The 25,238-nt window shown below is 45.9% G+C and overlaps 2 protein-coding genes across 7 annotated transcripts in view; one reads left to right on the top strand and one right to left on the bottom strand.

Annotated features, from left to right (window-relative positions):
• The first annotated feature begins 703 nt into the window (after positions 1-703).
• On the top strand, positions 704-19,726 carry Xpa (XPA, DNA damage recognition and repair factor). Of its 2 annotated transcripts, none has more exons than XM_006973693.3 (6): positions 704-860; positions 3,144-3,254; positions 8,223-8,328; positions 9,718-9,883; positions 11,124-11,241; positions 19,531-19,726. In XM_006973693.3, exons 1-6 carry the CDS (start codon positions 704-706, stop codon positions 19,677-19,679), a joined length of 807 nt encoding a protein of 268 aa, XP_006973755.1. In that variant the 3' UTR covers positions 19,680-19,726. The 2 variants fall into 2 exon arrangements, with proteins under 2 accessions (XP_006973755.1, XP_076420277.1); XM_076564162.1 differs by lacking the exon at positions 19,531-19,726 and adding an exon at positions 13,918-14,121.
• A 3,559-nt stretch (positions 19,727-23,285) lies between these two features.
• Ncbp1 (nuclear cap binding protein subunit 1) overlaps positions 23,286-25,238 on the bottom strand; it is a 37,599-nt gene continuing 35,646 nt past the window's right edge. For all 5 annotated transcript variants that reach the window (XM_015992533.2, XM_076564155.1, XM_006973691.3 and 2 more), the window contains exons 22-23: positions 24,815-24,928; positions 23,286-23,794 (exon numbers count right to left, since the gene is read on the bottom strand). In XM_015992533.2, coding sequence (XP_015848019.1) covers positions 23,681-23,794; positions 24,815-24,928 — 228 coding nt within the window. In that variant the 3' untranslated portion in view covers positions 23,286-23,680. The remainder of the gene's footprint in view (positions 23,795-24,814; positions 24,929-25,238) is intronic.

Below are 25,238 nucleotides of genomic sequence, written 5' to 3'. Positions count from 1 at the left end.
TCAGGACAGTTGGCCGGGATTTAGACCATTTGTCTGGCAGGCAAGGAAAGTTCGATAGAAAGGACACTGAGCCAAACACTCGCCAGCGTGGAACTAAGTTCTGCATTCGCCAAGAAAGCTTGAGGCAGAGTTCTCCTTTCAAATGTGCGGCTGGATTCTAGGTATGTGCCCAACATGAAGTTAGCTATTGGTCTGTGTGACTGTCACAGATTGGCAATGCTAATGGCCACTTTATATGTGCCAGGCACCGTGATGGCAGAGCTAATCTTCGCCAAGGACCTGCAAGGTGATGCCAGAATCCTTTTTCTACCGGGAAAAAAAAAAAACGGAGCTTTGGTTAAATAACTTGCCTAAGGCCACCCAGATTTTAGAGTCAAAGCTAAGACTGACTGAATGCGAGCTCAAAGCTCATAGTCTGAACCATAAGTGGAACTAGTATCTGACGACTACTAGATCTAAAAAGTTGACCTCAGCAACATCCCTCGGTACCGTTTACAAGTCCACTACCCACTACCATCCCTTCCGCCACCACCCCTCGGCTGCGCAGGCGCGTTGCCTCGCCCACCACTCTCCCTTCCGCCACCACCCCTCGACCGCGCAGGCGCATTTCTTCGCTCCGGCGGCTGGCGGAGGAGGGTCGGGATTGTAGCTACTAGAAGCCGCTCGTGGTGCGCGTGCGCGGACTCACCGACTAGTGCTGACCATGGCGACGGCGGAGGACCCGCGGACGTCACCGGAGCCCGCGGAGCTGCCGGCCGCCGTACGCGCGAGCGTGGAGCGGAAGCGGCAGCGGGCGCTGATGCTGCGCCAGGCCCGGCTGGCAGCGCGGCCATACCCCGCGGCGGCGGCGGCCACCGGAGGTGGGAGCCCCTGACGGGCGCGCGCAGGGCCTCCCCCCCTCCCGGCGGGTTTGTGACCGCATCCCGGGCCTTCCGGCTGCTCCTCGGTGGCGCGCTCGGGCTCGGTGTGCGGGAACAGCCGTGCATGCCCGTGCCTCCGTGGTTCCAGTCCTTCCCTGTCGTGACCTCTGCCCGGCGCCTCAGTGGTGCAGAGCTTTCAGCCTTGCAAGGATTTAAACAATAAGCCCGCACCTTCTCCCAGTCCAGCGCCCAGCAGAAGCGACCCTGGCCCAATCTTTCCCCTGGGTCCTGACTTCCAGGGCCTCATTGAGTAACACACGCAGTGCCCCTCTCTTTGTCACGGCCACCCTGGAAAATGGAAAGGGCAGGGCTTGGTACCCCTGTTTTACCCCTGGCAGTTGAGATCAGAAAAGAAAAGGGATTTTCCCCAGGTTAATCAGGACCAGAACGGGTCATGTGGCCCTGGGTTCATTTTGGCTATACTTGTCATCTTAGGGTAGCCGCTGCCTGGCTATTTTCTGAGTTTTTAATGTCAGTTGTGCTTTCAGCTGCTGGCGTTGTCCTTGAGAGTAATTCATCTGAATTATTTCTACAGAAGTAATTTACTTTTTTTATCCTCCTTTCACAACTTCATGTATTGTATATATTTTTATGTATAATATATATGTTTTAGCAGTACATACTGAACAATAACGCGTAGATTTTATGACAGTTTGTACTTTTAGACTTTCTTCTAGGGTTGCCATTGGATTTGATTTGTTGCTTCTGACCAGCAAAGCTGGATTGTAAACTAATTTAGATTTGGATCCTTCGAAGTCATTTGAAAGTCCTTATGTACCATTTTGTAATGTGAAAAGTTATCTTCCTTTTTGTTGGTCATAGTGCAGATCTTGGAAGATCTGATTGATGCAGCCTCGGTGTCCCATTGTCCATATGCAGATAGACACTGCTGGATAAATGTCTTACAAATATCCTTCCCCTACCCGCTGGGAATGCAAACAGCCTGGCACATGCCCAGACCGTGCAGTTCAGAACACCAGGGAAATTAGACATAGCATAAGATGGCTGGGTCTGGTGACGCAGGTCTGTAACCACAGCTGCTAGGGAGGCTGAGACGAGAGGATCTTGTTTAAGGCCCGCCTGGGCTACAGCGTTTGCAAGTTAGCGAGGCATTGGCTCTGAACATGTAAAAGAGGCCCGTGGATGATGTTCAGTGGCGGAGTGCTTGCCTGGCCAGCTGTCTTTAGGCCTGCTTACGGCTTGGCCCTTGGCTGCTGTCTAAAAACTTGGACCGTGGTATGTTTCCACTGTTCCCGAACTGGTGGTTTACGGTGGCTAAATTGTATAGAATGTGATTTATGCAGTATACCTGTGTAGGTCTTTGGAAGTCGGGCATTTGGGGCTGGAGTATGGTAGGGAAGGAAGCTCCCATGCTTGGGACTCTTCTAGACCACCCACTTGCCCAGTGTCTTTTCACTTGACTTTTCATTTGTATTTAAAATCCTTTGCAACTAATTGGTGCACGTAAGTGAATTATTTTCCAAGGTTGTGCGTGTTGTAGAAGATTAACTGCAGCCAGGGAAGCAGTTTGGGGAACCCTGATTTATAGCCAGTTGATCAGAGTCCCTGGTCTGCAGTTGGCATCTGAAGTTGGGCAATCAGGGACCGAGACCTCAACCTGTTGGATCCGACTCCAGGTGGATAGCGTGAGAACGGAAGTGGAGGGCACCCAGTTGGTATTCACTGGAGGATGGTTGGGGTGTAGGTGTTCATTAACAGTGTTGAGTGGTTCTGTCCATAACTGGAGCTCAACCTCAGACGTGCCTGGAGTTCACTGAGCTCCGGCCTTGGTTTGGATTTGCTGTAGCTGCTGTAGGAGCGACCTTACTTCAAAAGCCCCATTTCCTAGTACACAGTCAAGTGAGTTCCACCAGGTGCATCCCAGGGTTCTGAGTGGTCTGGGTGTCTGCTGTGCCCTGTAGTCACTAGAGAGGCTTCAGGGGGTTGTCCTGTAGTCGGAACAGTAGGTTCTTGTGGCTGTTTTATAGACATCATCTGTGAGGAAATACCATTTTACTTCTTTCTACCTCTTAGGCTTTTTTGTGTTTTTTTTTTTGTTTGTTTGTTTGTTTTTGTTTTCATTTCTTGCCATGCTCTTCCAGCTGGGTCCATCTGGACAGTCTGAATAGAAATGGTGACACTTATCCTTTCCCTATTTACCTACAGGGGAACCCCTGGGCTTGCCTGGGTCAGCTGATGACTGCCTTTATCTGCTTTCTGTAGGCATGACCAGTGTAAAAGTCCCTCCCAGAATGATTGACACCAAAGGAGGCTTCATTTTAGAAGAGGAGGAGGAAGAGGAACACAAGATTGGAAATGTTGTTCATGACCCAGGTAAAGCAGAGTTTTTCCACAGAAGCATTGACACTGGTTATTCGGAGTAACATGAAGGGTTCTTTGCTCATTGATCAATGGGAAGATTGGTGGTAGATTAAAAAGTCAGAGACGGGGGAGGAGGGAGGAACTGGAAGAGTAGAGGGAGGGGAAACTGTAATCAGGATATATCGTATGAGAAAAGAATCTACTTTCAATAATGGGAAAAATACAACCGTATAGGTGTGTGTGTATATGTATATATTTATACTATCAGTTTACAATGCTAATTTTTGTGTATGCTCCCTTTTCATGGTGGAACAGATATGCTTAAACATGCAGTTTCTTGGTCATATGATAATATATTTAATTTTATGAAGCCCTACAACACAGTTTTAGGCAGATTTGTAATTTCTTTTTTTTTTTTTTTTTTTTTTTCTTTCAAGACAGGGTTTCTCTGTGTAGTTTTGTGCCTTTCCTGGAACTTGCTCTGTAGACCAGGCTGGCCTCGAACTCACAGAGATTTGCCTGCCTCTGCCTCCCGAGTGCTGGGATTAAAGGCGTGTGCCACCACCGCCTGGCTAAGGTTCATAATTTCAAACTCTCATCAGTGATATAGGAGAGGGCTGGCTTATCCACATTTGGTGCAGTTTTCTTACCAGTCTCTGGTCATATTATCCCCATGTGAATCAGTAGCATGCTTCAGGTTTGAATTGTGTATACTAGATGCTAATGGTGTTGGACATCCTTTCAAGTATTCATTGCCCATTTTACATTTTGGAGCAATATTTATTCAAAACTTCCTGTAATTTTAAATTAAACGATCTATCCTTTAATGCTGATACAAAATGTAAGTTCTAGATACAGGTTTCCTATCAGTTTCAGCATATAAATGGTTGGCTATATTCATTTTCTCTTAGCTCAGGGTGTCTTTGAATTGGCTTGATGATATTCTCTTAAGAGGATTTTGTTTGTAATATTAGCAGTATCCAATTAAAATAGCTTCCCTTCGCAAGAAAGAGAGAAGGAAAAGAAATTTTCATACTTCAAAATTCATGTACAAAATTACTCCTATTCTCTTAAGTATACAATTTATATTCTGGGGGCTTGTTAGTGTGTATATATATAAATATATATTTTAATATATATAATTTGTTTACTTTTTATTTTGATTTTTTGAGACAGAGTTTCTCTGTGTAGCTTTGGAGTCTGTCTTGGAACTCACTCTGCAGACCAGGCTGGCCTCAAACTCACAGAGATCCACCTACCTCTGCCTCCCAAGCGCTGAGATTAAAGGTGTGCGCTACCACCTCAATGTGTAATTTTAAATGATCCTCTTCATTATAAAATTCCTGAGAATTTTTTTCCATGTAATTCTTTATTTGTTCATGAATATGGCCTTACATTTATTAAATATATTCATTAACAACAGCAAAGTCCAACACCCAGGCATGTGGTTTACTTGGTTTACGTATGTGGGGGTGGACATTTGCTGATGGATGGAATAAATTCTCAGAAGTGTTTTCATGATCTGGGCATGGTGCTGCTTGGGAGGCTAACGCAGGATTGTGGTGGTAATCTAATTGTATTGAAATATTATTTTGATTTGTACTGAAATATTAATTTGATTGTATGTTAATAAATAAAGTTGTCTGGGGGTCAGAGCTATTAGAGCCATAGCAAGAGTGTGGCGGTGGTGGCACACGCCTTTAATCCCATAGATATCTGTGTGTTCAGGGTCAGAGCTATTAGAGCCATAGCAAGAGTGTGGCGGTGGTGGCACACGCCTTTAATCCCATAAGATCTCTGTGTGTTCAGGGATACAGCCAGCATTGGAGACATATGCCTTTAAGACCTAGGGGGCTGTACATTCAGACAGTGACGAGGCAGTCATGTGTTTGGGTTTACAACCAATGAGAAGGCAGAACAACATACTTTAAAAATACGAACCGACAGGAAGTAGGTCTCTTTTCGCGAAGCTGGGACAGCAGGAGGAAGGGTGAGATTTTAGCTCTGAGCTCTGACTTCTTGGCTTTCTCTTTTACATTGTTTCTGTGTTTCTTATTTAATAAGACGGTTGGTTACATCTACACAGGATGATTACTTGAATTTAGGATTTTGACTAGCCTGGTAAGGTCTGGAGACACACACCTTCATCCCAGCCTGGTTTCCATCGTGAGTTCCAGATCAGCCAGAGCAACAAAGTGAGACTCTGTCTCACAGAAAGAAGGAAAAGAGGAAGGCAGACCTGGCAGGACACAGTAAAGCCCCGTTCTAGTTCCATGTTGTCGTGATAAACGCCCTCACAAAAAGCCACCAGGGAGGAAAGGGCTTATTTGGCTTAGCATTCCAGATTGCAGGCCACCGTGGAGGGGACTGGAAGGCAGGAACTTGAGCAGCTGGTCACGACACCCAAGGGAAGAGCTAAGAAACAAATGTACCCAGTCCAGTCCAGGGTGCCGCCCACAGTGGCTGCGTCCTTCCCACATGAATTAGAAATTCAAACAGGCCCACAGGCCAACCTGATCCTGACAGTTCCCCAGTCCAGGCTCCTGTCTCTGGTGGTTTTTAGGTTGTGGCAAGTCGACAATTACAAACTTAACATCACAAACCCCATCTTTTTTTTTTTTTTTTTTTTTTTTTTTTTTTTTTTGGTTTTTTTCGAGACAGGGTTTCTCTGTGTAGCTTTGCGCCTTTCCTGGAACTCACTTGGTAGCCCAGGCTGGCCTCGAACTCACAGAGATCCGCCTGGCTCTGCCTCCCGAGTGCTGGGATTAAAGGCGTGCGCCACCACCGCCCGGCCACAAACCCCATCTTAAAAAAAAAGAAAGAAATAAAATAGTAACAATAAAAAAATAAAAATAAAAAAAGAGATTATTTTATAGATCAAAACGAGGAGCCAGTACCCACAAGACACAACTTAGGACAGTCTTTTATTTAGAGCTGGGACAGAAAGAGGGCTGTGAACCTGCCCCATGGGGTTCACATGTTGCTGAATCAGTTATGTGTACACATTCTCTCAGCTGAGAATGCTTTCACTGTGGGGAAGAGAAAGCTGTGAGGTCTGGAAAACCCCAGTGCAGCCCTTCGCTGTGGCGTGAGATGGGTGCCCAGCGTGAGTAGCAGCGCCTGCTGGCGTGTTTAGACACGGAGACCTAACGGCAACACATGTATGTTTACACTGGATATCATATTCAAGAGGGCATGTAGACAGCATGTGGCCTCGGACACAGTGGCCAGAAGTCTGGCACTTGACATGTGAGAGACGGTTGTCACAACCAGCTGACCTAGCTGAGGTCTCCTTCCAGCAGCCCGGAAGCCCGGAACACACTCCCTGGATTTCCTGTGGGGAGCAGAGCTTGCGACTGTGAGTGGCAGTTCCAGGGAGGGAAGTGTCAGCCCTGTGTGATAAGGGTGTGCTTATGTGTGTTTACCTCTGGACACTTCGGGAACGTGGCACAGACCACGTGTGCCTCTGGGTTCCCCTGAAACAGGTCCCCCGCATTGATTGCTGCCTCCTGCTGGAAGCCCCGGGATTGAGAGCACAGAGACTGTTGGGAGGAGCAAAGCAAAGCAAGGCCGCCTCGCCAGGGTGCTGTGCGGATCAGCCCTGTGCCAGGAGGGAGCACACAGGATTGAGTGGCCTTTGTGTCCCCGTGACTTTGTGGCTGTGGAAACTGTTACGGTGACTCACACGTGAAAGGATCAGCTCAAGCGAGGGAAGTTATTTTGGCCATAGTTCATGGTACCAGTCGGCCATGGTAGAGAAGGCAGGGTATGGGCTTGGTCCTTGGCATGAGTGTGTGGCGGCTGCTTGTTACAGGGTACCGACCAGGAGGCAGAAGTGTGGTCGGGCTGTGACCCTCAAGGACTGTTCTCCGGGGTCCTACTTCCATTGGTTCTCAACCTGTGGGTTTCGACCCTTTGGGGAGTTGAACAACCCTTTCACAGGGGTGACCTGAGACCATCAGACAATATAGATGTTTACATTATGACTCATAACAGTAGCAAAATGACAGTTAGGAAGTAGCAACAAAATAATTTATGGTTGGGGTCACCACAACGTGAGGGACTGTGTTAAAGGGTCACAGTGTTAGGAAGTTTGAGAAGCACTGCTCTAGACCACCTCCTCTAGGTTCTATAATCTCCCCAAATAGTGCCACAACCCGAGGGTCAAGTGGTCCAACACATGAGACCCTGGAGACATAACCAAACAAGACTGACCGTGACTAGTTTGGATTCTGCAAAGGCTCTGTGTTAATCTAATAATCATCACATACTGTGAGAGCCTGCCTTGCTACCAAGATTAAAACATGCTTATGGCATCGTTTGAGAGAAAATAGGGTCCTGGTTCTGGTGATACCGTGAAAGAATTCAGGTGATAAAACAGTAGCAAAAATGAAAGTTTACTAGAAGGAAGGACAGAACACATGAGCATCACGAGCTCTAGGCTCCTTTTGGTCAGGGGGCTGGGGTCTATGGGGTCTAGTCGAATGAAGAGACCGGGTCTACATGCAGTTTTGAAATCGCTTTCTTTGGATTTTGGTTTTTTTCTTGTAAACAGCTTGAGTAAGACTTTGTCTCATCCTTTATAGAGGATAGACACCTGCAAGACCGGTGTCCACCTCAGCTACAGTGGACAATGCTATATTCCCAGGATTCCGAGCTCTGACCTTTCTTGACCACTCCTGTCCGGCTGGTGACTTACACTGTCCAGTCACAGACCGGAAGCTCTGACCATGTTGGTAATTTTAGGGTGGCCGCCCTCAGGCTGCGTCTGCAGGTACAGGTCGAGCCTGCGAGAGGAGAGTCTCCGTCCTTGCTGCCTGTGGAACTAAACAATTGTGAGGTCGTCGTCGTCGTCGTCGGTAGTTTTCTCTCGTGGTATTTGTGTCAGGCGTATGATCTATGACGAGCGGGTAGGTAGAGGAAAATATGTATTGTTTTAGTCCTACAAAAGGATAAAGAGTCCCTTCCCTCTTTCTGCAGGGCCCGTCATGGAGTTTGATTATGTGGTCTGTGAAGAATGTGGGAAAGATTTCATGGACTCCTATCTTATGAACCACTTTGATTTGCCGACGTGTGACAGCTGCAGGTGCTTGTTTTCAGCTTTAAAACCGCCGTTTGTTTCCGGGGGGCTCGAGGCTGAAGCCTGCCTTCTAGACAACCCAACTCTTGAGCCGCGCCTCAGCAATAGAGACTCACTGAGCTGTCCAGGCTGACACTGAGTCTGCAGTCTTCCTGCCTCAGCCCTCCAGGTGGCCATCTTCTCCCTGGTCTCTGCCCCCCCCCCCCCGCCCCACCGCCGCCCCCCCCTTCCCCATCTTGCACCTCTTGATTCTCGGCTCTCTAGAGCAGCAGTTCTCAACCTGTGGGTCACAGCCCCTTTGCAGGTCGAACAACCCTTTCACAGGGGGCGCCTAAGACCATCAGAAAACCCAGATGTTTATATTACGATTCATACCAGTAACAAAATTACAGTTATGAAGTAGCAATGAAAATAATGTTATGGTTGGGGGTCACCACAGCATGAGGAACTGCATTAAGGGATTGCAGCGTTGGGAAGGTTGAGAACCACTGCTCTAGAGAATTTTGCTCAAAACTGTTCAGATGGTTTTAATTCCATTTAGAGTACGTCTTCACCACGACTGCAGGTCCCCAGTTGCCTCTTACTACCTCTTCCCACTGTTTGCCCTCGGTTACTGTGTGTGTGTGTGTGTGTGTGTGTATGTGCGCGCGTGCGTGCGCGAATACATGCGTGTGCGCCATCCAACCTACCCAGCAGCTTCTGCAGTGTGGTTCTCTACATGAAAGCTTTTTTCCTGCCCAATTCATGGGCATTTTATAAACTCTGTGGTGCTTCAAGTTCCCACTCTTTCTCTGTTTTTACCTTTTTGTTTTTGTTTTCGAGACAGGGTTTCTCTGTGTAGTTTTGGTGCCTGTCCTGGATCTCGCTCTGTAGACCAGGCTGGCCTTGAACCCATAGAGATCTGCCTGGCTCTGCCTCCCGAGTGCTGGGATTAAAGGCAAGTGCCACTGCTGCCCGGCTTACCTTGGTTTTTGAGCCTCTAGAACCCAGCTATGTTTAGGAAATAGGACCTTGTGTGCTTATATTTCTTACCATCTTTTTGAGGCAGGGTCTGTGTACCCCAGGCTGGCCTTGAACTTTAATCCTCTTTCCTCAGCCTCCTGAGTGCTGGGATGATAGGCATGAATTACTACTTCTGGTGACCTTGTAATTCAATTTATATTTTCCTTCTCATGAGTCTTTTTTTCATTGCATCTTCCCTATTCTGTTCTTTCTGGAATAAGAAACTTCTTAAATTGTTATATACTAGAGTCTGCTTGAATTTTTATGACTGATCATAAGAACCAAAGACAGGGAAGTGACGTTTGAACCTTTAGTGTGCAGACCTGCAGTTGCCGGGTTGTCTGGAAACTAAGTTTGATTAAAGTCTATATAATGCTCTTAACCTCTTTCCAGAGATGCTGATGACAAACACAGGCTTATAACCAAAACAGAAGCCAAGCAGGAATACCTTCTGAAAGACTGCGATCTCGAGAAGAGAGAGCCTGCCCTTCGGTTTATCGTGAAGAAGAACCCGCGTCACGCACAGTGGGGCGATATGAAGCTCTACTTAAAGTTACAGGTCTCTAGAGAGCGGGACTCGGGGAACTGACTAGTTATTACTAACAGTGGTTTGCTCACACAGGACAGATAATCCTTTTCTCTGTTCACACGTCCATCCTAGCCACAGCTAAGAACCGCTCGGAACACAGCACTTTCTCATCTCGCTTTTGCTGTGCTAACTTTGGCATAAACATGTTGCTAGTGGGTGATGTTAGGAGTATAATTTGGACACTAAAAAAGATTTAGAAAGGGTCAGACTTCATTTGCCTATCAGTTCCTTTATCAAACAAGAAAAAGAAATGCTCTTAAGATGATTAGCATTTCTGTTATTTCACAAACTCCTGAAACCTAGCTGTATTGGGAAATAACTCTGGAATGCTCCCGAATGCCCTAGGACTTGCACAGCTCTGAGCAGATGACATGTGGGCCATGGCAGAGACCCACTTACTGGTGTGCTCTAGAGTCCCAGGTGTCCTCCTGTATCTACTCCAGAATGGCTTAAATATTGTAATTTTGGTTCCATTATAGGAAAATATAAAAAAAAGTCATTGTTCTAAGGCTATTTATACAGGAATATGCCAGAAGATATTCTAGTATTATTAGATAGTTATATATTTGTATACAATTTATATATAATATATAATAAATCTAAATATATAATTATATACAAATAGATATGATCATATATTTAGATATCATTAGATATAAATATATAATATGTTTAGGATAATTAGATAATTACATGTTATACTCATCTATAAATAGAATTAAGCCACACTGTAAAATAAAACCTGTACTGAATTTCATTAAATATATGATTATTGATTTAAAAATTCACCACTTATCTTAGGTATTATTCAAAATAAGTAAAAATGATGTGGTTGGAGCAGCCTCGGCTTCCCCATCACTTGGTGCTTTGTCTGTTAATCACTTGTTAATGCAAGTGCCAGCAGGCCTTATTTCAGCCTCGAGTACCGCACTCATGCACACTGGTAGGAAACAAGACTTTCATGGCATTTCCTGCCCCTCTTGACCCTGTGATTGGATTTTACATTTTCTTCTCATTGAGTCTTTTCTTCATTTACATGTCTATACTCAACTCTTTCTGGAAAAAGTGGGGCTCGAAGAGAATTCTTTAGCTGTTCAAGCACATGGTTTTGCTCCTAATGTGACCTAATGGCATCCGTGAGCTTGATAGTTAGGACTTTGAACTGTGCAGCTCTGAGCCCCAGGTAACTGAAGTACTAACTGTGCTGTAGGTTGTAAAGCGGGCTCTGGAAGTTTGGGGCAGCCAGGAAGCCCTGGAAGATGCCAAGGAAGTGAGGCAGGAAAACCGAGAAAAGATGAAGCAGAAGAAGTTTGACAAAAAAGTAAAAGGTGAGCGGCGGGATTTCCTGTCACTTGGCTCGTCACAGAGCAGGAGCGCGGGGCCTCCTGTCTGGAAGGGGCTGGTGTTGTGTCCATAGCGGGAGAAATGAGCTTGGGCGTCGTTTCCGTGTGGCCGTGGTGGCGGGGTGGGGTATCGGGATGAGGCATCCTCGGGATGAGGGGGGCCTGCCTGCAGTGTTTAAGAAAACAGCAACAAAAAATAACAAGACTCTCAGTAGACGCCTCTCTCACTGCCTGAAACAAAAACTGTGAGCTCAGCAGCTGCAGATTCAGTAGCTAGGAGTCATTGGTAACCGTTTGTCTGGGCGTCTTTATTTATACGACTAAGAAAACACCCAGAGAGATGAGGGGATGGTGACCTATGTTGGGACAGTTGTCAGGTTCTCTGACTGAGTCTACATGTGTACAGTCATCCCTCTGTCTGTGTGCCTGTCTACATGCAGCAGTCCACTCCCTGTGGACCTGGCTCTGCATCTGTTATCCATGTGTGACTGTTTTCATGAATCCATGCACACATCTAGTATTTACCATGTGCCAGGTTAGCACTGTGCTAACCGGGAGAAACTTGTGATAGAGTGTGGGTGTGGCGCCACACCAGGGATGAACCCAGGGTGTGGCAGGAGCACTCGGGGCTATAAACAAAATCCCCCCAAGAAGGGTCTTCGGGAAGTCACTGGCACATGCCCTTCATTTGGTCGCTATGTAGAGTCCCTGTGTGGTGCACACTGTGTCTAGGTAACATGCATCCTGCCTGTAGGATGGGTTATACATTTACTGGATCCATTTCAAATCAGTATTCTAGCCATGTTAATTTTTCTCAGGTTTTAAAATTTAGAAGAGGTTTTACAGGGTGACTAGGATAGCCCAAATGTCTTAAAAACCAAGAAAAGGGAGTGGGGGTACAGGTCTGTAATCCTAGTACTCAGGAGGCTGAGGCAGGAGGATTGTGAGTTGGATGCCAGCCTGGGTTATAGAGTGAGTCCTTGGCTCTCAGAAAACAAAAACAAAACTCCACAACAAAACCTGCCCCTCCAAAACCAACTAAACAATAACAAAAAGCCAACCGATCAGCTAATTAACCAACTAAACAAAACCCCAAACAAAAAGCAAAAGCAGGCAGCACAGGCCTTCCCGGTCTCCTCTTGGGACTGCCTCCCTCCCCCAGTTTCCGCCATAAGAGCACAGGTGGTAGGAAAGGAGGAATGAAGTCCTGCTCCGTTTTCCACCACCTGGTCCTGAGTGACCTTTGACGCTCCTTTCCATGTGCAGACTTAGACACTGGGAAATGAAAACGGTAGTACTGCTGAACACAAGAAGTACATCAAGACAACCTCACTGAAACCCTTTTGTACAAGTGACTTACTTAATTCCTGGGCAGATAGGAAGCCACTTGTAAGGCTTAGCTGAGGTTTCCTGTAGCAGACTGCCACAGGAGAACATTTCCTTGAAGTTCCCCAAGCCAGCCAGAGCTGTGCCCCAGCATTCAGATGCCAGCAGTGACCCACGGAGAAGCGTTCCTCCTCTTCAGCTGGCCCGTTCTCTAATCTTTGCTAGTGTTTTCATAGCCTCTCCTCTAACAGCAGAGCCACGGTTAATGCAAGATAAAGCAGTGAAGAGGTGCGTAGTGAGGAAGGGGTGTGGAAGGAGGCCTCCGGGTTATCTGCTGACTCGGTGTGTGCACGCGCGTTCTCTCGTGTGCAGTGTCTGTGTGCAGTGCACACATGAGTGCATGTGCATTTGGGAGCTGGAGGCCATCTTATGCCTTTGTCTCTTCACTGAACACAAGGCTGGCGTTGGCTAGGCTGGCCGGCCAGTGAGCTCCCAGGGGCCCGGATCCACTGTCCTGTGCACCTCTCCACTCCAGTGCGAGGCTAGAGCAGCTATGCTCGCTTTTCAGTGTGGTGCTGGGGAACTCAAACCCACTTCCTCATCCTGCACTCTCTCTCACCCACGGAGCTGGGGGATGCTCCGATCACTGCAGTGTAAGCCATCTCCCCGCCCCAGTCCAGGGTTTCAGTCCAGCTGCTAGAAATCAGCCTGACCCTCCCGTCCTCAGGTGATACCTTAGTGCAGACAGTGAAATGTAGATAAAAGAATAAGGACCCATTAGAAATCTCTATCTGCAAAGTGACAAAGAACATTTTAACTTTTCCTTAGACACTAATTCTGTGGTCTGGTCAAGATGTCATGTAATGGTAACTTAATTCCTACAATTTGACTAGTAAAAGACTTATGAGATGCACTTAATTTCTTGCCTTTTTAATATGATTCTATTAGGATATGCATATATATTAATACAGATAGAAATTTTCTACAATTTCGAAAACATGAACTCAATTGGTGTTTACTTTTTGGTCGTTGTATTAGCTCACCAGACAAACTACCATGGAGTTTCCTCATTGCTTAGTTGCGGTTGATACAGGTTCTTTTGAAGATTGATTTATTGGGTTCATCTGTTTGGGTGAAGCATGCTTTTTAAGGGAATGTTTGTGCGAGTGTGTACTCTGCACGTGTCTACAGATAAAAGAGTGCCTGCCATTTCCCCCTTCGCATATGACTGTGTGAGTTCTGGGCGGCCTGCGTCACCTCCTTACCTTGGGCTGTTCAGTGTGCTGAGGTCAGTACGATGCTTTCTTTAATTGTGGCTTCTTTGATTCACTCTAGTGCTTGGTGGATATGTTCCTGTCCTGACTAGGCCACAGAGGGCTGAGTGGAGTAGACTGTAGAGTAGAAACGAGAAGCTGATTGTGCAGTTTGCTCAGAGCAGACAGGAGTCAAAGCAAGTCGAAAGGCTTTTTAGGTGGAAAGAAATTGGAACATGGTTCCTCTTGATGCACAGCGAAGCAGACATAAAGCTTTCTTCTTTATGGGAAGGTAAGCAATTCTATTTGCCTGCTCTTAACATATGGTTTATGTTAGCAGCTACAGCACTGAGTCCGCTACAGAAAAAAAGTGTAACACCATCAGTACATACAAACAAACAAGGTTCCACATCTCCGAGCCAGAGCCAGACGCAGGCTTGCTACTGCTCAGGGTAACTGGATTTCAAAGGGCGCGTCACCTAGTAGCAGACAAGAACCCTGAATTGGTTGACACACAGAACGTCTTTGGTCTTCAGGCTTTCTTGCCTTAAATGAGGTGGGACTATGGGTGTTTCTTCCATGTTACATGCTTAGTTCCAACACTTTTCTCCTGAAAGGCTAGTCACCTAACCTTCATTGTTACTGTGCATGGTCCTCACCCCTGCAAGGGGCAGGTAAGGACATCCCATTGGAGGTCCCTTCTGAGTTTGTGGACACTGCACACTGGCCTGTGGATTTATTTGTGACTGTTGTGGAGCTTCTCTGAGGAGTTTGAGAGGTACACCTCCATCCTATTTAGTTCATGGAACACAAGCTTGTAATCTTTTTCCTCCAGGTAACAAGGGTACCCGCCCTCCCACCCAGCATGTACAAGTGTTGGGTCTCCCTCAGCTAGCTCTTCTGTACGATGACCTCAGAAGCAGCACTGTGTTTGACTGCAGACTGTCTCTTTTGCAAAATGCAGCTACTAGAAACAAGCTTTGAAGTGGTATTGATTTTTCACAACAAGCATTTTGGGGAAATCTCTTTGGCTGAACATTCTAAGCAGTTTCTGAGGCTCTCAGTAGCAAGACTGGTTATTCATTCCCAGGAAAGGTGGTCTCTGGGCATCAGCCATCTACTGCCAACAGGACTAGGAGGCTGCAACATGGCAAGCCACTCACCATCTGGTTCTCCAGCCTCACTCAGGCTCCAGTTTTGTGTAGCATATGCACCCTGGTTTCTTCCTGGGTGTTAGACCTGACCCTGCTTTTGTGTACTCGAACCTTTGTATCTCAGAGTCAATGAGAGAGCATTGACTGCTACGTTCATGAGGGTTGTGAAACCCACAAACTTTCCCTTAAATTTTTTTGGGGGCCAGTGAAATGTCTCAGTGGGTAAATGTGCTGGCTGCCAATCCTAATAACCTGAGTTTGGTTCCCAGAACCCATTTGGTGAAAGGAGAGAACTCACTCCTGCCAAGTTGTCCTCTAGCCTCTACACGTGCACCATCGTGGAAGTGTACATGCGCGCGCGCGCGCTCACACACACACACACACATATGCGACACATGAATGAATATGTGTACAAACACCCCAGATATTTTTCCAAGTGTTGGCATTTGGCTGTTTCTAACCTTTTGCATTTGCATAATTTGCTAAGCCATGAGTTACCTGTAAACACTGCGATTCTTAAAAAGCTCTGTGACTCAAAGCTCATCACAATCAAGAGACTTAAGAGCGATTATGCAGTATATAATGTTTCCCATCGGTCGTCCCTGCGCCCTCTCTCACTCCCACTTGTTCGGCCCAGGAGCTGCTAGGGTGGCACCTTTAATGTCACCCTCAGCTCTTTCCTTTTCCCCCAGCACTGTGCAGCGCGCACACCAACTGCGGGACCGCACACTCCTGCCATGAACTGCTCAGCATCTTGTCTTTGCCCCATTAGATCGGGCTGCAGGTCTGGGGGAGGAGCACTTCCTAGGAGATAAGGACAGACACCACGTGAGACCTGCGAGTTTTTTGAGGCGGGTGACAGTCATCATTCTCCACTAAACTTTCTTTTTGTGATTACACATGACACTGTGGATATAGCACCATTTTACTCAGTGGTTTTAGTACATGGAGACAAGTCTTAGCTGAGCTAGTTTGTGTGCCTATAAATAGGGGTTGTTTTCTTTTGAAACAAAATGCTTTCCCTTGGGTTCTACTCTTGTTTTCTTGAGACAAGGTTCATGTAGCCTAGGGTGGACTTGAACTTGTAACAATCCTCCTGCTTCTGCCTCCCAAGCACTGGGATTACAGATGACCATCACCATGCCTGTTTTGTTTTGAGGGAGGAACTCACTGTGTAGCTCTGGCTGACCTGGAACTTACTATGTAGATGAGGCTGGCCTCCAGTTCAAAGATCCCCCTGCCTCTGCCTGCCAGGTGCTGAGACTAAAGGCGTGTGCTACTGTGCCTGGCCCTTGGGTTTTGGTTTGTAAGCCTCTTTGGACTGACTTGTGGATTCTTCCCAGGTCACCGTAGTGCAGGTGCCTCCTGTTCTTCATTTTGATTCTCAAACTGACTCAGGTTTGGCCAGTGGAGCCCCCTTTAAGCTGGTGCCTGTCTTGTCCTAAAGCCCTTTTTATTTGGAAAGAATTTCAGAAAATGGCTAGAATAGTGGGACAGAGGCGCGGGCACGCACACCCGCACACCTTCCCCAGACTAGCTGTTGCTCCTGCTGCCATTTGGATCATGTGTGTGCTCTCATGCTCTCACTAAAAACATTTTTTTCTGAACCACGTAAGAGTATGTTGCATAATCACCACCCTGTATGTGTTTAGTTTCCTAACAATTTTTTTTTACTAGTGTGACATTAGCAAACCTAGTATTTAGATTTTAATCTGAACTATGTTCTTCTTTTGCTCGCTAACTGAACCATATTTTAATGTTCCCCTTCTAGAGAGGGCTTGGTGTAGGCTAACTAGGTATTACACAGGTCTTCCTTCCTCACCGGATTTTCACCACCCCTGCCTTTTATGCCACGGACACTGTTGAAGTCTGCTCCCTTCTTCCCCGCACTGTTTTGGGGAGTCAGGCTTTTCACTTTTGTGGATTTTCTGCTAATGCAGAAATAACTGCACGCTAAGTATCTCAGGCAGGTGCTAACCCTTCCAGGGCCTCACGTCTGGAAGATACACAGTGCCATCTGCTCTCAGTGGTAATGACTTGGTTTTTATTCAGTAAGCCAAAAGAAACAGACTATGCAAACCACCCCTCCCAACCCCAATTCAGCAACTGTCCACTGGCGGCGTTGCTGGAACCAGTGCTGCTGGGATGGCTCAGGGAACAGCCTGTTGCTCTAGCTCTCCCCGTCAGTCAGCATTCTACAGCACTGTTATTGGTAAGGACTCAGATTTGGTCCATTGGGGATCTTACCATATATGGGCTGCCGTCTATGCCCCTGACAAGCTGAACATGCACAAAGCATGTTTGTCTGTTCTTGTGTGTAAGAAAACCCTGAGTGCATACTGATATAGCCCGTTTTAATCCTCCAAATTTCAGGGCTCATTCTATGCAGGGAGGAACCTGAGAACCTGGCTGCATAATAGAAAGGAAGTGATGCATCTTCCATCATTGCACTTCCTGTCCTGGTGGCTCCTTAGCCCTGAGCACGCCGCTCCACTCCCTGTCCTTAGGCTTTGGACCGCTTGTTTGGAAAAGGAGAGAAGGGCAAAGAAAAGCCAAACTGAACAGCAGAGCGGGTTAGACATCTCTAATCTGAAAATCCAAAGTGCTCCAAAAAGAAATACTGCCAGCAAGGAAACCCCATGCCCAGGCACTAGAAATACATCAGGTACATCAAGCTATATGTTTTGTTAAGACTCAGGTCCCATCAGACATATTCTGTATATGCAGATTTTTCAAAATCTAAAAGTATCCACCAAACACTTTCAAGACTTGGCTCCGTGATGCCCAGCCTGTGCTTCCACCTCTACCAGGAATGTCTGTGAGAAGCACTGCAGGTCCAGCCTTATTCTAGTGTAGTTAAATAGCTCGTTGTCACAAAAGTGACAACGATGGGGCTGGAGAGATGGCTCAGAGGTTAAGAGCACCGACTGCTCTTCCAAAGGTCCTGAGTTCAATTCCCAGCAACCACATGGTGTCTCACAACCATCTGTAATGAGATCTGGCGCCCTCTTCTGTATACATAATAAATAAATAAATCTTAAAAAAAAAAAAAAAAAAAAAAAGTGACAACGAAAATGTCAGTCTTCAGCCATGGCTGAAAAGATAGTTTTTCATGTACGTAGTACATCTGAGAAGAAAATAATTCTTACCTCTTCCTCAAGTACATATAATATTCAAATCTGGCAGAGAAGGCAGCTTAGTCTGATTGTACTGCAGCCTAATTTTGAGGGACTTTTCACTGTGGGAAGTCAAGGAGAGTGGCAGGCTGTCTTCCCCCACCCAAGCTGAGAAGCAGGAACCCACAGAGGAGATGTCTGCTGCCCCTCTGCAGACAAGAGGCACACTGACTCACTCAGGTAGCAGAGAGCAGACTTGATGATATAAAATGACGAAGATTAGAGTGTAGATGACTGACTTTCCTAGCAGATGCTGCACACACTGAACCTTGTAAATCTCAAAGTGGTGTAAAGGCAGCAGGACCCAAGGAAGAATGCTGCCCAGGGCCAGGATGATCCCAGGGACCTAAGCTGGACTGTACACCTGCTCATCAGCCCACTTTTGCCTTGGTTTGCCTATCTGTAAAACACTGGATGCAGCTCTCTGTAATTACCCAAGAGATGTAAAGTAAATGCATCTTAAGTGCTTAGCCCAGTGTCCAGTATGTCACCCTGTCTTGCTGTTACCCGTGATACTGTGATTGGAAACAAAGATTCAAGTAGTGCTATGATATTAGTTACAAACCATCTCAAGGAAAACCAGCAACCCCTGGAATCTGAAGTTACTGGTTGTGAGCCAACTGGCATGGTTGCTAGGAATCAGTCTCAAGTCCTCTGGAAGGGCAGTATGAGCTCCTAACCACTGAGCCACCTCTCCAGCCCTTGGCAGTCTGTTTTTAACAACAGTGTTGGTATGGAGATGTAGCTCAGCTGACAGAGTAGCATGCATACAGCCAGAGTCTGATCCCCAGCACCACATAAACCAGATGTGGTTCTCATGCCTGAACAGCTGGGAGTGGAGGCAGGAGTGGCCATAGGCTGCATGGCCTACCCCTGCCTCGACTGTCTCAACAGAAGCAAAGACAGTGCTGTCATGTGATAAAATAGACATGAGGTCACTGCACGAGCAGGTTCTCTAAGATGGGAACACATCAGCCTACATTAGTCTTGGCTTTCTGGTTTTCCGGTAAGCAGAACTTGACGACTACAGGAGCTCCTGATTGAAAACCTTGGGCTCTGGGCCATTCCCATCCTTTGCTTACCTCAGCTGACTTTGCTGCTCTGGCATCCTGTTTTCTGTCAGATGCCTACCCCCCAGCACCCCCATTCTGTTGTTTTTTGTTGCTAACTTCTAACTAACTCACACAGCCACCTCTGCCAACTACTGCTCAATGATGAAACGAGCAATCGCAGACTCCGCAGGCCTGCCACGTTTGTGGAACCAACTGTTAGAAAGGAAGCCATTATGTACATCACACACACAAATACCAACGAGAGCCTCGTTGGATCTATTTTGTATTCAACTGAAAACCTTTTTTCCCCTAGAATTGCGGAGAGCAGTAAGAAGCAGCGTGTGGAAAAGAGAGACAGCTGCTCACCAACATGAGTATGGACCAGAGGAAAACTTAGAAGATGACATGTACCGCAAGACTTGTACCTTGTGTGGCCACGAACTGACATATGAAAAAATGTGACTTTTAAAAACAAATTTATATTCAAATAAAGGCTTTGTTCAAATGTACCACAGTGTAGTCTCCACAGAAACAACACTTATACAACAATGTTTTAGAAATGATTGTGCTTAAGGTCTGGCTGAGGGCACAATGTTGCATTTGTGGGAGCCCAGAGCAGGCCATTTACTAACTAAAGAAAAAACCCTCAGGTAATGGATATGCTTAGAGAAAAAAGGTACACATGTACACGCCCCCACCCGTGTGCCCCTTTCCTTTGCACACACGAAGTGAAAATAAAAGTGACAGGCTAGAGCCACTCCATGGGAACAGGGACCGGTAAACCGTAGCTTGGCATAGGAGGAAGCATTTTCAGGTGAAGTTGGTGGAACTGACCTTAGCTCAAGAAGCCAGTAGGTCTGATGATGTAAACCGCTGTAACGTTTCCAGATGTAAACTGCTGTAACGTTTCCAGCAGTGGCAACAGAGAGCTGTCACTACAGAAACAAGCTCCCAGTCACAGCAGGAACCACCAGGACCAGTTTATGTTTGTGGTTTGGGGAGAAAATTATTTGTGTTGGGAAGAATGTTATGGGGGTGGGGGGAATTGAGTTGGGGGTTATTTTCTAATTTTTTTTTGTACATTTGGAACAGTGACAATAAGTGTGCCCCCTTTAAAAAAAAAAAAAAGGTTCAAGACCTCCATGCAGCAATTTGGGAATGCTGGGTCAGAAGGAAAAAGGCTACTTTCAGAGCTGAGTATCCGACTCTTCCATCCAAAGCATTCATTCACCTTATCAGCTGAGTGCTCTCACCTGCCTTACAAGCTCTCACCTAGCCCAGGGAGAGGTAACGACTTGCTTCCATGCTTTTTACCAGTTCTGAGGCAGGAAGTGACAGTTGCAAAGATTACCTCTCCATAGCTATTTGCATCAGTTCAGCTACCCAGACTTGTCTTCAGTCTGGTCAAAAATATTACCAAAAGTACCATTAATCAGCTATCAGAAGCAACCATTATACATGAAGAAAGGACCAAGAGAAAGAGTGGGTGGTGGTGGCACTCAGGAGGCAGAGGCAGGCCGATTTCTGTGAGTTCAAAGCCAGCCTGGTCTAAGAGTGAGTTCTAGGATAGTCAGGGCTACACAGTCTTGAACCAAATAAATAAGAAATCAAGCAAAAGAATACATACAAATTTCTCTAGACTGTAGCTCAAGTAGAACTAGCTGAGGTCAAAAGCTGCTTCAGGGAGAGAAGGCATTCCTAACTAATATGTATTGTTTAAGCATCAGCAAGGAGGCATACTCTTAAGAACTGTTTAGCCAAAGGCCATACATCATTTTGACAAAAACCCAACTTGAGATAAAGTGGGCACTTCTATCCCTCAGATGCACTAGGAAGCTTGTGCAGCTCACGCTTTAGATCAACAGTGCACATTAGACTTGTAGGAAGGCCAAACAAAAAGCAAGTCAACCCCAGATAAACATGTGGTTCTTTAGAAACACTGCTGTAGAGATGTGCTGGGGATGTCTTTCTGTATGCTGTGAATGTGTTGCTCTGACTGACTGATAAATAAAACGCTGATTGGCCAGTAGCCAGGCAGGAAGTATAGTGTAGGCAGGATAAGCACAGAGGAGAATTCTGGGAAGTGGAAGGCTGAGTCAGTAGACACTGCTGCCATGAAAAGTAAGATGTCAAGTATCAGCGGCAACTTATAGATTAATAGACACGGGTTAATTTAAGATATAAGAAGAACTAGATAGCAAGAAGCCTGCCATGGCCATACAGTTTATAAGTAATAAAAGTCACTGTGTGTTTACTTGGATCTGAGTGGCTGCGGGCCCCAGTGGGACTGGAGAAATCTCCAGCTACAGAGATGTTCTGTGTGGTTTTCAAGGCAAGCCTTTCACATGTGCTATGCTAAATGTTACAGCTGAGTAAAAACAGATCCCGGATGGGAAACCAGACTTCTTCCAGCAGAGAGAAGTTTCCCTGATGACAAGAGGAACTTGAGGTTCAGGCGGCTGTTAAGTATTACTGCATTGTGGAGAGATAAGGTGCTCCTGAGACACATGGATTTAACTTTCTGGCTGTGGACTTCAGGCAAGGTTTCCTGGGGTTTGCTTCTATCTGTGAAGTGGGCACAGTCATGTGTCAGAAATCTGCTGGAAAGATTTAATATACTGAATTGGGTAACCAGCATGTAGCAGCCAATAGTTAACACTCACTGCCAAGGCCAACACAGTGAGATCTGATTGGCTGTATGCTTCTCTTCTCTGGCTGCATCAAGGTTAATCCTGGGGTCCAGATATCACTGGTAGCCCAGGGTGGCAAAGGCATTTCACACACCGTTCACTTTTAGGAATGATATAGTTCTTATGGAAGAAACATGTCCACCTTGACAACAGCCTGTTAAAGAGCACCAGCACACCACAGGACCTGTGAGGTATGGCATGCAGTGACATGCCACCCGTCTATGGAACACCACCAGAAGGGAGCAGCTGTGTTCTGCTTTTGCTGCTTTTCTTCTGTGAGATACAACTCTGTCCAGTCTTGCAGCCGACAGAGCAGGACAGAGCAGGGCATATGAACAGTTTCTAGAAACAACCACCACACAGGAGGATCCAGAAGGGTAGGAGAGCACAAGCTCCTCTAGCTGTAGAGCAAGGATAACCAAATTCCACTGTGCCTCAAGAGAGGATACAGCTACCAATGCCTTCAATAGTTAATTCTTCACCTGCTGGAGGACCAGAGCCATTTTAAATAATTACAGCATTAGCTGTGTTCAATGGGAAGGAGGAACAGTGTAAATAAATAAAGATATTTAGCCAATAACCCAGGTTTTGTCTTTCTGAAGTACCTGCCATCTAACCTTGATCTACTGAATTTAAATGATTAGATGATCCTCCTGCTTTAAATATGGTACTTAAAAAGCCTAGGGATTCCCATTATTAAGAAATTATATTCTATAGCCACTAAAATGTATGGTAACGAAAGACTCATATATCCAGACAACTGTAATGTATACTTACTAGGATGTAACATGTACAAAAAGATAACAAATATACAAAATTACTACCAGTAATTATATCATTACTAGCAGATTTTTCTAAGGTTTAATAGAAGTTTAAAAATCTCAGAAATTTGGAATGTCAGATAATGCATTATTTTACAAAACACTCATTTCCCTTAAGCCTCAATAGGCTCAGGGATCAATTATCTTCCCAGGACCCACAGAGCCAAGCCCTAAGCCACCCTGAACTCCAAGTCCACCTCAGCTCAGTTATCGCCAGCTGCACATCAGTTTGTGACATTATAGGATCGTGGGCAAATCCTTCTTAGAGGTGCAGGGCACGACCAGAAGCTTCTCAACAATGGCTGCCAAACCTGCAATCACCTGAGAGGTAGAAAAACTGCTACCACCACCACTGTACCTTGAGATCACAGTTTAAAGAATGCTGGGTGACTTCTAGTTAGACAAATTTGAGGGTTAGTACTAATAACTTTCTATACTAACAATTAGTGTCATAAGATGGCTACTTGAAAACATTTGCAAGAAATAGCTTCGGATAGAGGCTAGTATGCCTTCAGTAAGAAAAGAGACTAAGATAATAAATCATGAAATACCAAAGCTTAAAAAACGTAACTTTATTCCAGCCATGTTACCCAGGAGCAGAGAAAAGCTAGGCTCCCTGGGGATAGATAGTCCGTTGGTTGTATCTACTACTTTGCAAGCCTGAGCTTGCATTTCACACACCTCAAACCTGTTGTTTGGGCCCTAAGGAGGAAAAGTATCAAATTCATCACAGGAAAGTTGTGTCTCACATATGTACAACGCTACAGTCACCATAACATCGCTGTCATCAAGCAATACTTGCCCTTCAGGGCAACTAAGGGTAATGTCATACTCCTCGCTCTCCTCCCCGTTTCCTTTAGGAAGTGAAAGGCTACTACAAGAAAGCAAACATTCAAACCATCAAAAATAAGACAATTATTCCAAGATAATAAAAAGGGAAGAAACATGATGATTAGGCCTGCAGAGCACAGAACTGCTGGAACACAGCCAGGATGTGAGGGTCCAACTCGGCAGTAAAAAGCAGGTTCTCCAGGGTCACCATGTACTGCTGGATTATCTGGTGATGCTGCGGACACAGAGAAGAGGCTTGTGTCAGGAAACCGAATGCAGAAACCTTGCACAACATTTCCCTCATAGCCCACCTATGCTGAGGAAGGACAAGAAGTGGGGAAAGCAGTCATGCTGACACATCTCTGAGAAGCCCCAGCATTACGACACCATGCGGGGAAGGGTGGAGGAACATACAATGATGTAAACCCAAACCCAGCTCTGGACGCCTTCATAGGAATGGGATCCTTGATGCAAGGCACAGCGGGTCTATACCACAGACAGTTTCAGAGGGCATCCCAAAAGTCAGGACCCAGTACATTACAGCTTTTTGAAAATCAGCCTGACTAGGGAGCCAAGGCATCAGAAAATGAGAACCTTTTCTCTGAAGACTAAAATATACTCAAATTTCTACAGGACTAGGGGCTCTCAGTTACCTTTTGAACTGGCTAATAACTACAAATGCCCGGGGGAGAATTATATTTGGAGGCTTATAGAATTGAACTTTAAGAATAATTACTTCTGAATTAACCGCTTTTCTAGAACACAGGAGAACTTAGGGAGTTAATGTCTTGAAGAGGTAGAATGAACTTCATGCCCCTGCACATCAATAAATATATCTGGAAGCAGGTGTTGGTACTGTGTCCAGAGACCCCAAAGAGTTTACCTTGCTCCTGTGGATATAGTTTACCACGGGAATTTAAGATTTCAAAATACCTTTATAAATCTAATTACAACAGCAACAGTTAGTGTTCTCTCTCCACCCCGCCAGCCCACACACCCATTTTAAATTACAGCTATGCTGGCTCCCTACCACAGAAAATGGCAACCCAGAGTCTGAGTGATATAAAACTTGTCTAAATATTCTGATGAAAAGTAGTGTCAGCAAATGGACATAAACTAAAAGGCTACAAGAGCTAGCTATATAACCTCTGTATAGTTTTGAGGACTTTTTTTTTACAGTGGTAGGCATGGAAATTTGTTGAGGGCTTTTATATTGGAAAGCCCGTGTGACTGAAAACCATGTGTTGACACAAACCTGTAGGAAGATCTGCTGCAGCCGCTCTATGCAGTTCTTGTACCACGGGGTTAATATGCTGGTCCCATCGGTTTCACAGCGTACCAAGTGCTCAGTCAAGATCATGATGAAGCGCTGGAAAGTGGAGGAAGCATTAGGGAGGATCTAACTTCCGGACACACCCAACCCTGAGTGCTCCACCAGCCTGTGCTATGCACTCCTGCCTTTCACGACTCCCACACTGCCAGCTTAGCAAGGGGAGATTTCATGTTAAAGCCTTCAGCCTCAGGCTGGAGAGATGGCTCAGCGGTTAAGAGCACTGGCTGCTCTTCCAAAGGTTCTGAGTTCAATTCCCAGCACCCACATGGTGTGGATCTGTAATGAGATCTGGTGCCCTCTTCTGACATGCAGGCAGAACACTGTATACATAATAAATCTTAAAAAA

The sequence above is a fragment of the Peromyscus maniculatus genome, chromosome 2, assembly GCF_049852395.1.
Source record: "Peromyscus maniculatus bairdii isolate BWxNUB_F1_BW_parent chromosome 2, HU_Pman_BW_mat_3.1, whole genome shotgun sequence".
NCBI lineage: Eukaryota > Metazoa > Chordata > Mammalia > Rodentia > Cricetidae > Peromyscus > Peromyscus maniculatus.
This window is presented reverse-complemented; position numbering and strand designations above follow the sequence as displayed.

Excerpts from the sequence above, each read along its gene's own strand:
- Xpa (XM_006973693.3), top strand. The coding sequence starts at position 704 with ATGGCGACGGCGGAGGACCCGCGGACGTCACCGGAGCCCGCGGAGCTG. Across the intron at positions 9,884-11,123 it reads AGCTCTACTTAAAGTTACAG|GTTGTAAAGCGGGCTCTGGA; the intron begins GTCTCTAGAGAG and ends ACTGTGCTGTAG. Across the intron at positions 11,242-19,530 it reads GTTTGACAAAAAAGTAAAAG|AATTGCGGAGAGCAGTAAGA; the intron begins GTGAGCGGCGGG and ends TTTTTCCCCTAG.